Below are 17447 nucleotides of genomic sequence, written 5' to 3'. Positions count from 1 at the left end.
AATGTAAGTGACATTTAAACACCCAAGAAGCATGCAGGACAAGAATTTGTTTCCATTCACCTTTGTGAAAGAGGTAAGTAACAGCAAATGACTTTGCAATGAAAAAAAAAAAAAAATTTGTTTATACAAGCATTGATGCTACTTGTACGATATAACAACTGGCTTTTTAAGGGTACTCAGACCAATAAGAAGTTGCGCTTCATTCCAGAGCTGAAAGAAAAAAAAAAAGACAAAGAAGCCTCTGCAAACCCCAACATCACTTTCTTCTTTGAGAGCAATGAACATCTGAGCTGGAGTACAGAGTTATGTTTACATTTTCAAATATACTTTGTGAAGTAACATTTATTAACAAGCTTGGCACAGAGAAACCTCATTGTGAGAAGACACTGAGAAATCTCATTTTCTCAGTGTCTCACTAATGACACTGACGACGAGTGAATTTTCACTGCTTCTAAGTAGTGAGAAACAAAATACTCGCTAATCACATAAGTCAATAATACAAACTGGGCAATAAGAAAATACCTGATTAATTTATACCTCACAGAGTATGTATTGTAAGAGTTATTCCTTCCCATCTTCCCTCCCCCTTGTCTGCAATGCTTTGCAAAGATTTGTAAGCAGATTTGTCTTAGCTTCTAGTACTGTACATATCCACATCTTCTGGGCTGGACTGACCATGGTCCACAAGTTTTGGATCAGGCTTAAATTTTGGTGTCTTCACTGTTCCTGTTAGAGATAAAGAAATTTAATTTAAAAGTACATATACATTTGAGTGGTAGGGAAAAAAGCTTATTGACACATTTTGAGAATTACTGTATTGCCAAACACAAAAGATCAAAACCCCACAGTTTTAACTAGAACATCTGTAAAGTGACTGATACAGGATGATGAAGGCATATTGTAATTATGAGCATACAGCAGTGGGTGGAGAGCAGGTCTTCCTTCTATCCTTTATACCTGAATGCTACTTCCTGAGCACAGCAGGGTGAGAGAAGAAATAGTGTTGCTTTGCTCTACTCATGGAAAAGAAGGGAAAGTTTGGAACATGGAAAAGAAATCTCCAGTCTTTCTTCCCCCACTGCGCCCAGGAGCACTGCTGTCCTCCAAAACCAACTGAATCAGTATCTTCCCTGAAGCTGCTGCCAGATGGTAAGAATTCCAAATTAAGACAAACACTCTTACCTAGTTTCGCTTCATGACTTCCAAAAACAGTGAACTAAGTTTACTAAAATGTTGAGCCCTCAAACTCATCCTGAATGATAATGCATAAAGACTGATATATTTAATGCTGCTGTAATTCCAGAGGATGTAAGAGAATATAAAAGGCAGGTTTTCTAGGGCTGTGCCTCCTACTACTAGTCTGCTTCTTTTCTAGTTACATCAGTTGGTTTAACAAAGGGTGCTATGTTCTCCTGAAAGCTTTGCCCCATTTGGACTAGTGAAAATAAATGTCTCTGACAACACAGATTAATTTAGGGCATAGACACTTTTGGCTGTACTAGGGATGTGAACTAATTACACTCATGAAAGCAAAACAGAAAATATCTATATACATAAAGCCATTAAAGACAGTCTGGCCTGAAGTGAATGTAAAAGCAGATCAAAGCATTCCACAAACTAAATCAGAAAAAAACACAGGTGCAAAGCAAAGAAAGATGTGAATGTGTATTATAGTGAAAATAAAGGAAAAAAAGAAAAAAAAAAGAGTAGAAACTCCATCCAAATATGTTCTGTTTGCTTTCCAGAAAAAAAAATGTTCTGGTAAAGAACACAATAAAAAGAAATAAGCAAGTTTAAGTGACAAGCAAAATTCAGAAACTGCCCCTACAAAAGCTAATAATATTTTAAAACAAATTTAGTTCTCCTTTAATATGTAATTCCACTATTACTCTTAGCAACTGGACTATCAAATTATTTGTATGATAAATATGTTGCTACATGATCTAGTTGATTATCTCAACTACTTAAGATAAAATAAAGAACATCACTGCAAATAACCTAGCAAAATAAAATCTAATGCTTCAGTCAATTACGCATTCCTCTTTTACCAATATCTGAAGACATAGAACCCATACAGAGAAATGAACAGTAATTCAAATTAGCTGTTTTCACAAAAATCCAGCAGTAATCCTTTAAATTACATTTATGGTATTCTGACAACAGAAAGATAATTTAAAGTAAGTATTTAACAGAAGTACTTGATGATATCATCTCACTGCTAACAATACAGGATATGGTCCACACCACATGGAGTGAAAGAAAACATTACTGAGAGACGACAACACATATGTAAGAATTCTGATGCTGTGACCAGGGTCCACCGTGAGAAAATTATCACCTCCCTGAGGCTCTGAAGTATGTATCAAATGACAGCGTGTACAATATATTCTAAAGAATAATATGCTATGACAGTCTGCTCCATTTTAAAGCAAGGCTAACTACAAAATTAAGTCAAGTAATTGGATTTGCCAATTGCCCCAAGATTGCATTTGAAATGTTTAATTCACCTGATGAAGGCACTAGGTCTCTATTACTCCAAGACTCTACCGGAGAAGATTCTCTTCTGTTAAATGATTTCGACTCAATAGCAGACTCAGGTTTTGTACCAGAAATTTCTTTCTTTTTCTTATCTTCTTGCGTAACTGGTTTTGACTCTTGCTGCAGCTGTGAACCAAACATTAATAAAAAAAATGCACATATACGCTTAATCCATTATTGCAAAATAAAGCTTCCAGACTTTAAAGCTTATCTTCTATTAAATTATTTTCAGATATGACATCATACAATGATATTCAGCTAGAAACGTTAAAGGCAGCTGCACTCAAGGGACACAGCTGGAAAAAATAAAATGCATGGAAGAGCCCCACAGTTCAGATACCAGAACTTCAAATTCACATGTAAGGAAACTTACTTTGTCATGAGTATATACTTAAGTCTGATACTGTGCTTTTGTCTGAGACCCTCAAAGTACTTCACAAGGAAGTCACTGTTCATTTACATATGAGGAACCTGTAGTCTCACACAAGACTGAAATTGCATTTATATTTTACAGAACACTTACTACCCTTAGTTAACAGAAGATGGAAAGATAAATCATGGTAACAACCTAGTAATGAAAAACAGTATACTGGTTTGGGAACAGGCTTCACTCAGGGAAAAAATAAAGTTAATAGAAACTGTCTTTACTGCATAAATTCTTGTTTTGCTATCAGTGTAATGACATTTATCTGAATCTCATTTTCAAAACTCAGAATTCCACTTGTGCTCCTCAGTGGAAATAAAAGGTGAGGACTGCATACAAATGAACACTGTAAATTTAAAGCAAAACACTTATAAATGTTAACTGAGAAACTTCAATTTTTTTTACAAAAAAAAGGCAAAAAATATCACTGCACACAGCAAAGTACTACTTTTGTCAAGGGCTTATGAATTTCCATTGGAGAAAAACCCTTTCAGGTTGCAGAAAAAAATATGTTTAATTATGGGATGTACTAACCCAAATTCCATATGTAATTTACAGGAGGTTAATATTTCTCTCTACTTTGTGCTGGCAAGGCCGCAGCTCGTTTACTATGTCCTATCTTAACCACTTCATTTAAAAAAACAAAACCAAACAAACAACACAAACCACACACAAAAACCCCTAAAATCAGATAAAGGAAAGAGAAACTAGAGAAAGCTCAGAGGAGAAGAAGAATTACGTACAAATTAGAAAGCCTGCTCTATGAGAAAGGTGATACTGGGAGAAGATAATGTCAAAAGCCATGATAAATTTTCCATATGTCATGGGTCAATATAAAGAGGTTACTGACCATTTACTCACTATGGCTGCAATGAGGACAGACAAGAAAAAAGAAAAATCAGACATGGACAATTTCTATCACAGGATAATTAAAACACACTAACTGGAAGGGTTGTGAAATTTCCTTCACTGATATGTTTAAAAATAATCTACTGTATTTCTGCGTGCCTGTATCTTAACTTCAGTGGTCTGCTTAAGACCAAAACTTGAATCAGAATGGATTATTTTTTTCAAGATCAGAAATGAGCTGCAATAGAAGCTCAGTCTTCTCTTGTGCATCTTACATGTATTGTGGGACTATGTAGGGGATCTCACTGTCTACTTGTCTAAAATGTGTAACAAATATGACATCAATTAAACACTGAAGTTACAAAAATACCAGAGAAGTTTTTGTGCCTCACTTATTGCAATTAGTGATCTTAAACAGTATCAGCAGCATAGTACTTGATCTTCTAATTTACTTCTACACTCCCTTTGAATTTACGAGTTGCAGTCATGCCTTCAGAAAGCCTACCTTGGTGACATCTTCCTTTTTTGCCCATAGTGATCGCACAGCTTCATAGGTTTGATGGCTTGCAGAAAATAACTTTTTCCCTGTTACCTATTTTTTTAGAAAAAAAAAAAATTAACAACAGCTTTAAAAATACTAAGATATACAGACCATTCATATGAAATGCATCTTATTTGCATGAGAACATGCTTGACCCCATAGTAAGACATTTTAATCATCTCTTTTCAAGATCCAGTGCATATTTCTCTCACATCAAGCAAATCCTAAATAGTGTTTAAACAGGTATTAGAAATCCACAGGTAGCATTCACATGCTGCATCTGCCTACTCAAAATCAAAACCTTATCAGCAAACAGTGTTTCAGCAACATTAGGACAATAGCCTGGAGCAGCAGTTTTAAAAGATCCAAACTTGTCTCACTGGGTTGGAAATGATCAAGGACGGTAACACAAAAGGAAAAAGCCCCAAAAGATGACCTGGCCCATGTTAGTGAGCAGTGCCTTGCTTTACAAATGGCCAAATCCTTCAGTCTCTTTTTTTATAATGTAATTTTACAATATATTTTTATATTGTAAAAGTAATTTTATAATAATCCAGTAACTATGGAGTACCTTTATAAGTGCTCTATAGAAACAGAATATTTCACTGACGCAACTACAAAAACTGTGCAAAAAGTGATACATAATGTAAGTAGATAGGAAACACAGCTTTAGCTTTCGGAGATAAGTCATAACATACAGTGTAGCTTTCCTATTAATTTCTCCACCTTCCAACCCTGACATTTAAGTCTTATGACAGCAAGCCAAGAAATCCCACTTCCTCTTGAGAAACCATAGCCCTCATTGATTTGCATACAAGAAAAAACCAACAGTTTAGCAATATAAGGTTGCCCAAAGATTTTAACGACAGTAAAGGTCTTTGCAGTATCTTCCTGAGTACTCTGGAAGTATAGAAATACCAAATAAAACCACCCCACTAAAATTAATAACAGTAACAACTGATTCATCATGATAGAAAGTTAGAAATTCAACAGTAGTTTTTCCAATCAGATTTCAGGATAATATTCCACAAATCGTTCTGTCAAAACTTAAATCTGAGCTTTTAACTAAAAGATTCGTAAATCCTAGAACCAAACACAACTAACTAAACTAAATTTTCCGATCTCATCAATTTAATACAGAAGTGCAGTTTTAAAACTATAAATACGAAGTTCATAAAGGAACTACCAAGGATTATTATGGAGCAATATGTGCTTTTCTAAAAAGGGAAACACTGGAAAGCTATGGGGGAGGAAGACATATATAGACGTTTTATCCTGCTTTTCAATTCATTTTTTGGGTAGAAAATGTGCAAACAATTCTTGCATACAAGTTATTAAGTATAGTTCTGCTTTTCTACATGAACAGCTAAGACATATTCTAATCAGGCAGAAAACTGCACGATGACAGTAATTGGAAAACAAGGAATTCTAAGAAGAGATGCAATTGTACAGTATCTCAAATTCTGTACCTATCAAGACCGGCAAAGCTTTGGTTTTTATTTATTTTTATTTGAGCAAGATAAAATAATCTTCATTTATTTGAGAAATTATGATAAAAAATTGAGAGGCTGCATTTTTGAATTCAATTATTTTATTATTTTTTTATAGTTATGCAATTAACACATGATGCATTACATGTTTTAATGAAGATGCATGGGAATTCTGACTTCTAGTCCCATGATGCTTAGTTCAGGTGAAATGAGAATGCTATGACTAAATTCACTGTTATTTCAATATTAAAAAACAAGTAAACTTACCTTGGCAATTACCACTGACTGAGCTGGGTAACAAACAGAAATTCCTAAAGTAGTAAGTCCCAAAGGATAAGCAATTTTCTTAAATCTAGAATCTGTATAAAGCCAAATATTTCAAATAATTAGACACTAATGAAATGTAAAGCTAGGCAGTTGTATTGATTAAAAGCAGCTGTTTAACCCCTAACCATTACTTCCATCAAACATACCCCCATAACAGCTGAAGGAGAGAACACAGGGTGTGATTATAGTTTAGTGCAGGAGATACTGATATTCTGTACATAAATAACCCCAAATTAGATTTCCCAATATTGTGGAAAATGAGAATGTCTGTGTCACTTCAGAGATGCTGTGGTTCTTCACTAGTCCCACGCACACTCCCTTGAGGACACAGATTGCAGCATTCGGAGCAGCCGGGAGCCTGGAAACTGGGGCCTCTTTGTTCAAACGCGAGAATGGCTGGGCCAGGCTCAGGTTCCTGTTTGTTGACAAGGAACCCTGCTGGCAGATTCTCAAACCCCTTTTTTTTTTTTTTAAATCTGTCCACCAAAAAAGTAACAGGGATACAAGAAGAACGTGTTTACTAATATCCAATATTCTCATTAATCCATTTGCTTTGTGAAATATTCAGCTAGACACACACTCGGGTGTTACAGATGAACATTTTGTGAACAATATTTTCTGGCAGGTTAAGTACTACTCCTCAAATATTTATCTTGAAAGGAGAGGTGGCTGTCTGTACTACATTACCCTTTCAGCTTCAAAGCTGCTGAAACCATCCCTTCCACTGGGTATTCTCTTGTACCTGCTAGCCAAACACCAACATTCTTTAGCTTCTTTCCTCTAAATTCCCTTTGGTTTCACTATATTCAGTAACCTTAGCTGTTAATTTGTCTCTAATTTCCTCTCATATATACACTGTTTTTGAAAACCAGTAACGAACAAACTCAAAACTAGTGTCCTGCTTTGAATTTCTGTCGATTCCACCATTAAAAATGACTATATAATTTGCTCTGTCTATTTGGACTTAGCCAGCTTCTAAAAAAAATATTTAATTATGTCCCTTCAATTTATCAGGAAGGATTTTTTTTTTTTTTTTAATACTAGTTACATAGGTTTTGCCTATATTTCAGAAAAATCTTTTGACCATTAAAATTGCTACGTGTTCAACACACCAATAATGAAAATAAGCAAAAAAACCTACCTTTTCTTGCCAGCACTATGCCAGCTAAGCCTGATATTGTAATTACACCAACTTTGGGAAGAAATTCTGGAGGTGGATTCTTCAGGTAAACATAAGCATCTTAGAATAATAAAAAAAAAAAAAAAAAAAAAAAGCAACATAGCAATTCAATATTAATCATTTTATTTTATTTCCCACTGAAGAAAATAAAGATGGAAATAAAATTATGAATATTCCAAACTGAAAACAGTCCAAGACTGGATTTTTTGTTAATGAATGAAGATGCCTTATTTTCCTGGTGCATACTCTGCAGTCTGTCTCATCCAGAGAGATCTATGGATCTACAGAAATTCTAACTTCAGTGATTCTGTAATACTATGATTTTTAAAACAAAGCTAAAATCAAATGAATTAAAAATACTATTTACTTGGTCATTTCTCTCATTTGAGAACAGAAATTAAAATCCATACTGAATTAAGAGTGGTCCCATTTCTTTCCCCCCCACACCTGTGGCAAGTATTCCAGTACACTCCCTTCCACCTTTCCCCCATCCTCCCCCCTGCAACTAGAATTTGCTGTTTCAACCATCTTTTTAAGTTGCAAGGAGAAACAACAGAAAATGCTCAATTCAAAAAATATGTCACTTGCATACCTTTTCCAAACTGAATTGAATCCATTATTCCATTCTTAACAAAGACAAAAGCATCCTAGGGGGGAAAAAAAAGAAAAGAGAAACAAAATAAACGTAGAATTTTTGCAAAAGTACATGTTTTCAGTACAAAACTACTCAGTTGATACATATGGCTCAGCACAATGAGGCAAAGAAATCTTATGTAACTTCAAAAAAATCAAACCAGATCAGTGAACTTCTATAGAAGCTGTGATGAGATCTATACCCTTTCTGACTACCGTATTTATATTTTTAAAACTTCCATCCATATTTAATTTTAAAAAATCTCTTTAATATAGCAAGATGACTTTCAAAATTGGCATCTCAGGAACAAAATTATAGGGTAGCAAAACATCAGGACATCAAGTATAAAATAAGAAAATACTATCATAAAATACATTCTCCCCTTCTCTAGAGAGACTTACCCAGCAAAACTGACTTTGTCTTTTAGTTTGTAAAAACGGTGCTCAGTTTTGCTAAAGATAAGCAATACTGATTTGGTCTAAAATGTGTGCTCAACTAGTTTGCATTACTCCCTTCAAATTGGTAAATTTATTTAATTACAAGTTCTTCTTTATCCATAAAAAAACCTTCTACTAGCCTATTATTAGTATCACTGTCCTCAGATTGCTAAGCAAATTGAGTAAATACACATTTTTTAGGTGATTAATGACAGAGAATGTCAACTTGAGTTACTTCACTGAAACCATTTGTTTGCAGTAACACGGAATTTGTACCACCAGAGGTCACTGCTAGTCAATCTCTGAAACACTTGATTAAGGACACAGAAAAGTTTGATACAAATTTATAATTGAATTATTTTAGTAATGCAGTCACTGACAAAATATTCAAATGAACGGAATCAAAATTTACAGAAAATACAGGAAAATATTTTGATTTCCTTGCCTCTTTCAAATAATAAGGTCTATTTTGTTTGTAATGGAAAAAAAAACAAGCATAGAATTTCTTACACCAACAATAGCCAGAGTAAAAAGTTGTCATTTACCAGCAGTTAAGAGAATGGTGACAGGCATCATGTTTTCTTCTATCCTTAGAATATTCAACAGCAGAGTTGCGAGGTATTTTTGATGACTAGTTAGTAACAGCCTGCTTTAATAGTTATACTGGATGCACTCCGTTTGTCTTTCCTGAAGTACCTAAATTGCATCTTTTGGCCTGCCCTTTGGAAGCGGCTCACTCTCTCTCCATGGAATTTCAGACTCCTAAATGCTATCAAGTTCTGCTAGCAAGTATTTACCTATGTAACTCCTGCTGTAGAAGTTAACCAAGAGATATTTCTGAACCTGATGCTGTGGGTTGGCCTAGATCCAGTTTAGCATTGACTGAAACAGACCTCTTTGATGTCCCTGCCTTTTGATTTGGAAAACGGGATGAATGCCCAGGCTCCCTCGTACAAGCACAGTAGAGAAAATGAGAGAAGGGTTCATTTTGCATCTCAAATTATAGGTATATGCTAATACAAGGAACTGCAAAAAAACCCTCCAGGGTGAAATATGCTGTTTTTCCAATGTTTTAGTCAAGTGCTGTCAGGAACTGTAGGAAACTTGGGGTGCAGGTATTTCTTACCTTGCACCATCCAATATAGCGGCCGGTTGTCTGTCTTACTGAAGAAAATTGCTTCTGCAAGCGACCAGGCTGTTCTTCTATGTATTTCAATTTCAGAGGTGGTGGACCGTAAATTGGAAGCTGGAAAGAAAAGCATAACTGTACTGTAGGGACACAGTTTTATATACTGTATTTACACTGAATAGTGTTTTTCAAGACTGCAAATCCTTAATGCTCCCATTACAGCAAACAAAACCTCTGCCTCAAACTATGCTCTTTTGTAGTTACAGAGTTATTTTACCCAAGTGTGACCACAGGTTAATTCTTTAGAAATTAAAACTGAAAGTATTGTATAGGTTCTAAGAAGTAGAATTACTGGGCATGATAAAAATATCTTTTATTCAGAAAAAGCACGAGCAAGAATAGTTGGAAAATACAGGTATGTATTACTAGAAATTGTAGAATAGAAAAAGACTATTATTATCAGTAAGTATTATACTCTTACCTTTTCTGGCTTCAGTCTGGAGATAATGTAATAATGAATGAGATAAAACTTTACTAACTTATTATCATAACACTTCATGTTTTATTAGTGCTATAGTGGTCAGTTATTTAGGAGCTAGTTTTTACTATTACATACTACTTCGCTATGTATTTTATTGACTGGGTGATAGAATTCAATGGAAAGAGATGGTATTCTGCAGATTCTAGTATTATTTTACAGACTGACACACAGTAAGTTTCCTACCTGACTTGGCTTCACCAGCTGACTTTTTGATTCCTTTTCTGTTGCTGCATATACAGTAATACATGCAAATGGCAGACCAGAAGAAACAGCTGCCAGCTTTGCCACCTGGGACAGACATGAAAAAAGGGAATCTTAATGCAGAAATAACAAATTCACTCCAGCAAAGTCTGGAGTTTACTACTGTGCTGTGTTTGATCAAAGATGGGATTAAACAAGTCACTTTTAAAACCCTTTTAACACAGTATGCCTTTTAGGAACGTCCTCTGTCTTATGCATTTTTTCAAATTACAAAGGTAAAGAAAGATAGAGATCACTGACAACAACAGTTATGTCTAAAATACCAGGAAGAATTTTGCGTTCAAAGCCATGTTGATGCTTCCATCATCCCTTAAAGTAAATTAAGTCCTAACCTATTCAACATACAGGTACTCTAAGCCAATGAAGGACTCTTATTTCAGCAAAAAGCACCTCAATTTTATTTACAGGAATTCTCCATGATGTCAGACAAAATGTCATCTCCTTTCCAATTCACAGAACGGTTCAACTACTGTCTGTTTGGAATAACTGCATTTCAAAAGTAAATCAGAATACACAGCAATAACTGGAAATAAGAATCACCTCCTTAACCTTTTGAACCATGTATGTTACAATATCAATTACAGAAATACAGCTTTGGTCACGAGAGTTTGATGTCTACCTGGAACATTAATTTGGAAATAAACACAGTATATTACACAAAGCTTAAACTCAAATACACCTTTGCCATGAATATTTTGGAATCTTAAGGCAATCATTTAAAATCAGAGCTGGCATTAAGTACACCAGCATACCGTATACTAGAAAACTTGCCACAATATGTTGAAACATCTGCAACTTTGGTACATTATGGTTTCTTATATATCAGTAAAGACTCTTCTGTTCTGTTCTTCACCTGAAGCATTTCTGAAACTTGAAAAATGCGAAAACAAGTATGAAAAATGTTCCCAGGATCTGCATAGAGATGACGTTGGTAGAGTGCCAGGAAAATAGAAAAGCAGGGAAAAGACTAACTTGATTTTGGGAAATACCTTAAATCCCTAGTACAAAACTCTACTATATCCTCATTGTTATCTCAGCTTTCAGTTGGAAATATCCTGTCAAAGGAGTGGGATTTACTCCACAGCATTTAGTTATAATAACTAAAACACAACAAACAGAAAGAAATGCAAAAGCACCACCTTGAATTAGCTCAGGTTCATAAGACATCAATCATGTGCAGATTAAACTACTCAAGACAGAAAAACACCCTCACTTCTGAAGTAAACTGAGCCATCATCATAGCAAAACTTTCAGATCATACAATCACAGTGAAACACAAAGCTGCAGGAGAACAAAGGAAACTGCAATGATGAGAGGCCTTATGGAAGAAGGGACAACTAGAAAATGCCAAAGCTGAAAGCTGTAGGATAAAGCTAAAAATGATTCCGTAGTTGCATTTTTTAGCACAGGAAGCTAAGGGGACACAGCCACCAGATGGAAGCTGGGGATCCACTGCAGCGAGAGCAGCGAGTCCCACTCGGGGGAGATGGGGACAGCATGGAAGCAGAGGCTGAGCGAGCTCCTCTTCCCCCAGAGGCCGGCAGGCAGGGCAGCGACGCAAACCCCGCGACTCGTGGAAGCTGCCGCCTGTTCCCTCACCTCGGCAGGGAGGGTTTACACACACCATACACGCACAGGGGTGGGAGCAGACACTGTGCAAGTCAATAACACATCTGGATTTGGAGAGGGGCAGAGGGGGAGATCCCAAAAACCATGTTATGAAAGAACCGCGTTTTTCCCATGCTAACCTAGCTATGTTGGCGAGCGCAGACATGGTCAGGAGGAAGACAAAGGTGATACCTCTCCCAGAAATCTAGAGTGAAAAGTCCTACATATGTGAAAATACAGCCAGCTGAGACCACATATGTTGACCAGCACTGTGAAAAGATTCAGTTGTCACATGTTGACAAAAGGTTTAACATGTAATGTTAATTAACACTAAATATCAATGATTTTACACACTTAGTACAACTTAGGTCATGACTGCTATACTGAAGAGGACTTGTCATTTCTTCTTTCAGTGCCTAACACGGCGACCTTAGCAGAAAAAGTCACCAGGAGCCTCTGTTGACTCAGCTGTGCCCAGCACAGGGGAGCAGCTCTCCCACCACTGAACAGCCCCAGGACAGAGAAGATGGGTGAGAGAGGATGAAATAATCAAAATATGAACCGATGAACACAGTAACTGCACTTCTGATAATGTTGCTTAGAGCATAATGCCACAGTCTGAGCTACAGAATATTACCTATGAAGGGATATCCACCTTCAAAGGAAAGTCTGTATTTTTAAAGCATTATTAAAGGAAAGGGTTTAAAATGTATCCTAATTAAGATAGGCTATTTCAGTACATGATGCTGCCAAGACAACATACCAATATTCAGTAGACACTAGAAGGAAAATAAAAATTTAGAAGTGAGAAATCATTAAAAAGTTATATTCTTCACTTAATAAATTTGATTAATTTGTTTTAGAAAGTCAGTGGAGTTTATTGTGCTAAATGTAAAAGAGAAAGCTATATCAGGAGTGATGAAAGTAGTCCAATTCCTGACTGACAGTAATTGCTTCACTTTTGGACACCTGAAGACAAATGCATGTTTCAAAACCCAAGCGAACAGCTGTTCTATCTAACATTTAGCTGGCACAACTATTCCAAGAAGGTTTCACTCTTTTCTATGGAAATCACAAAGAACTGAGGTAAAAGAGAAGCAACGTCACCTTGACTACACAAAAGAGGCTTCACTACATTGAGTTGTCTATCCTCTTCCTTTATCTAATGACTAGGTATATTAAAAATACCTCAATTAGCTAAGTTATTTCTTCTTATTAAGATTATTTTATTAAAATAACTTCAAAGGATATCAAGTATTAAACAAGGAAAATCATCTATTGTTTAGCTAAAGAAATTAAATGATATTTTACTTCTAAAAGAAGTTATTGAGGTGTAAGAAATGACAGGATCATGTAGCTGTTTCAAAGAAACTAGGAAAGAAGTACAGAGAAAACCATTTGCAACAAGGTTGAGCTGTAAAAAATCCTGGAATTACATGGTCAACCACCAGAATGATTCCATAGCACCAGTCAATAACTGATTCAAACCAGATAATGTTCTCTTTAATGAATGCAGGATTTTTTTTTTTAATTGAAATAGTTCAACATCTGCTCTGCATCTTATTACTAGTCCTGCTTTTATCCGAATTAATGTTCTGACCTAAACCCTATGAAACTAACAAAAGAAAATCATCCAGTCCCTAATGGCAACAGATCTAAATACCAGCAGTTAGAAAAGCCACGAGCTCAGATGACATCTTCTGGAGATGAATTCGGTATGAACATAGATATAAACATCACCAGAACTACATACGAAGTTACCAGCTTTAATGCTCTGGATGGAGGGAGGAGGGGAAGGTCAATGGAAAGAGTCAGAAGATTTCCAGTAATACCAGTGCCATGCTCCTGACACTGCCATCACACTGCACCATGTACCACCAGTGGGCTGTTTTTTTTTCCCCAAGCATAGAAAGCACATTGGTTATTTCAAAGCACTAAACAATGCAGACTAACAGACACGGCATTATGTTTGATGAGAACACTGAATAGCAATTATTTACTGAAGAAATTTATTACGTGCTCTCTAGCAGAAAATTTTTACAGTTATGCCTTTTAATAGTAGAGTGTCATGGTTTGAGCCTGGTCAGCAACCAACCACTGCAGCTGATCACCCACCCGGGAATGGGGGAGGGAATTAGAGGGGTGAAGGGAGACTCGCAGGCTGAGATAGGAACAGTTTAATAATGGTAATAAAATGAGAACAATGACAGTACGGGCGATGCACAGCGTAATTGCTCACCACCCGCTAACCAACACCCAGCCCGTTCCCGGCCAGCGATCCCGAAATACCAAGATCCCACAATCGCAATCCCGGAAGCGAGAGAAAGAGCAACTTCCCAACCACCTCTCCTCTATATAGTGAGCATGACAGTCCATGGTATGGAATATTTCACTGGCCAGTTCGGGTCAGGTGCTGTGGCCGTGCTCCCTCCCTGCTCCCTGTGCCCTGGCGCACGGGCAAGACATGGGGAGTCGGAGAGTCCTGGAAGTCTCGGCAGCAGCTGAAAACATCAGTGTGCTATCAGCATTCTTCTCTACCAAACCCAAAGCTAAATCCAAAACACAGCACTCTTCTAGTCCCTGAAAAGGAATATTAACTCTATTTCAGCCCAAACCAGGACACAGAGCTAGAGTAAAACTAATCAAAATATAATAATAAAACTGTCAAATGTACCTGGATAATTTTGGATTTAAGTTTTTGTATTTCAAACAATCTACTTCAAGGTGTTACAATCTTATCAAAGATCAAAAATACAGATTCATCACTTAAAAGAATTCACTATCTTCAACTCAAAAGATGCAGAATACAAACTAAAGCATAATAAGACCATATATTTAATTTATGCTAATCTCCAAGACATTAAGTATTGTTTCTCACTGAAACTCTACAAATTCTAGATCCTTGCTTCGGGAGCTAGAGTATACATAAGGAAACTTGCCCTAAGGGTAGGAACAAGCCTCAAAATGAAAATAAGTAATCAAAGGATATATGTAAAAACCTGATGCATGTGTATATATACATATATATATGCCTTCTCTATCACAAAATCAGAATCTACTAGCCAGATTAAAATGAGATTAAAATTTTAGCTGCTACTGCATATTTTCAGTGAAGAGCTGTTACTTCAGGAATAAGAAGCAGGAGTTTATAGTTTTCTGATACCATTTAGATGTCTTGAGGTAGAAAAGAAAACTGTCTCAAATTCTTTTATTTTTCCCAGATGTTACACAAAGCATGAAAATTATCAGAAGTTTCTAAGCCAAACAGAGTATTTTAATTTGGATTTGTATTTATTTATAAATCTCTAATGACAACTACAAAAAAAAATAAAATGAGTGGAACAGAGCAACCTTCCACTTCAATTCAATTTACTAATACTCCACAGATTTGTTTTTAATCTTTGTCTGCTAGATGGTAACTCATAGAGAATGAAAACTTAAGAATAGTAAATCGCAAATAACACACATAGTTATGTCACTTCCCTAAAGGTATTGAATCATTCAGATTTATGTACTAAATTATACTACTTCAAGATCACCCAGGCATACAGCAAAGCCAAATAAGGTTTCTTTTTTTCAGGTACTTGTCTCATAACAAAATAAGGTAAAATACTTCATTTCCATTCCTTTGGCTGTCCTCATTTGTATCATCTTTTTCTTTGCAGATATATACACATTTTAAATGCTTTGCAAAAGTAAATCACGTGACAGCAACCTATTCACCAATTTGACTATGAAAATTGGAAGACCTGTCTAAATGTTTGAGAGAAAGCCTAATTCTTTACAGACACATTTTTTCCTGTTTAAATACACTATATTATCTCTACAATTAAAGGTATTTTAGATAATTGTGGCCCTGTTTGTTAGTTTGTAACAGCATGATTTTAACACCATTGGTTTAGTGATGCACACCACCACTACACTTTACAATGCTACTACCAAAGCAGTAGCTTCATATTTCATCTCCCGAGTAAGGAGTGTAAGGCATTTCAGAAGCTGTAAGCAGAGACCAACCAGAAGAGAATACTTCTTGTATCCCCTGCTGTACAATTTAACCACCCTCTTCAAACAGGTCTTTCTGACTCAACTTCTGCAACAGAGAAGGCAATACTGAGACCTCTTACTTTCCTACTCCTCCTTCATCTGAGCCCTCCGTTACAGGCTGAAGGGATGTCCCCACTCCGGGAAACTACGGCCCTCTAAGCCCCTCACGCTGGAGCAGAGCGGCTGTGGAGCCAGGCCGGGGCCAGCGCTGGGGAAGGGCTGTGCAGGGTGGCCAGCGAGGGCCGGGGTACCCCCACCCCAACGAGCTACTCAGCCTGGCGGGCCCACCCGCGCTCCCGGGGCTCCTCCCGAGCTCAGCGACCCCCCGGCCGGGGCAGCCGCCGGGCCCGTGTGCGCTGCGGCGGTTCAGGCTGCCCTTGCGCCGCGGAGCACCGGGGGCGGGAGCGGCTCCTTCCCGCCCCGCAGCTGGCAGGCGCCGAGGGTGCGGGCGGACCGGCGGAGCAGCCGAAGGGCGGGGGAACGGCGAGCGGCCCCACGGAGTGTCCCCGGCTCCCCTCGGGGCTGCGGCGTCCCCGAGCGGGAGGGGGAGACCAGGCCGAGACGGCCGCCGCAGCAGCGCCCTCCCCTAGGCAAGGCGGCACTCACCTTGGCCGCCATCTTAGCGACGGCCCCACACGGCCGCCTACGGCGAGCGGGAAGGGCCGAGCGCTCGGCGGGGGGCGGGGCTCCCCCTCAGCCCGGCCGGGCGCGCGTCCCGTCCCCCCTCACGCGCGGGGCGCCCCCTCAGCCCGGCCGGGCCCCCGGGGGCGCCGCCGCAGGGGAAGGAGCGGGAATTCCCTCAGCGCCGGGGCCGCCTGGCAGGAGCGAGGCGGATGCCCGTGGGTTTTGAGGTGACGAGAGTCGCTAAATAAACAACGGCAGTAGCGGGTGGGTTTTGATAGCTTTGTAAGACACCGCGCTCAGCTGCCTTCATTTAATCCTGCCCTACAGAGTGCCTGTCATTTAAAAGTGGAGCTTGGTGGGGTCTTGCTCAGTACGGCCTCTGCAGTGCTGTTCTTTGGTGCGTGTCTCTGCCGGTGCCTTCAACGGAGACGGCGCGCACAGAGATGACCGTAGCAGAGGCTTCAATCCTGGCATGAACTGACATATCTCTGGTGCTTTTTTTTCTTTTTTTTTAACTTTTTAGTTCCTAGAAAATATTCTACCCCCAAGATCTACTCCAAAATACAAGATTACTAGTCACAATTCAGTCAGAAAAGCACAAACCCCAAATGTCCCCGTATTAAAACATTAAATGGAGAGAAAACCCCATGCAAGCTGCATTTGCTTTGACCAAGGAAATGTCCAGAACAATTTTCTGAGGGATAGTGGTGTTAAGGAGCCACAGCTTGAGCTGTTGGAACGGCGTGGGAGGTGTGGTCAGTCCAAGGGAGACATCAGCTGGCTACAAACTCTGCATCTGCCCAGTTCGAATGCAGGACTG

The 17447-nt window shown here is 38.1% G+C and overlaps 1 protein-coding gene across 1 annotated transcript; it reads right to left on the bottom strand.

Annotated features, from left to right (window-relative positions):
• Nucleotides 1-322: 322 nt before the first annotated feature.
• Nucleotides 323-16683, bottom strand: APOOL (apolipoprotein O like). The gene is made up of 9 exons (XM_042807202.1): nt 16610-16683; nt 10274-10378; nt 9547-9666; nt 7942-7996; nt 7311-7409; nt 6110-6201; nt 4317-4403; nt 2508-2664; nt 323-726 (listed from the first exon to the last, which is right to left on the bottom strand). Exons 1-9 carry the CDS (start codon nt 16619-16621, stop codon nt 629-631), a joined length of 825 nt encoding a protein of 274 aa, XP_042663136.1. The 5' UTR covers nt 16622-16683; the 3' UTR covers nt 323-628.
• Nucleotides 16684-17447: the final 764 nt, after the last annotated feature.

This window comes from Tyto alba, unplaced genomic scaffold (assembly GCF_018691265.1).
Source record: "Tyto alba isolate M040663 unplaced genomic scaffold, T.alba_DEE_v4.0 Super-Scaffold_5, whole genome shotgun sequence".
Classification (NCBI taxonomy): Eukaryota; Metazoa; Chordata; class Aves; order Strigiformes; family Tytonidae; genus Tyto; species Tyto alba.
Note: the sequence above shows the minus strand (reverse complement) of the source record. Positions and strands in the feature narration are given on the sequence as shown.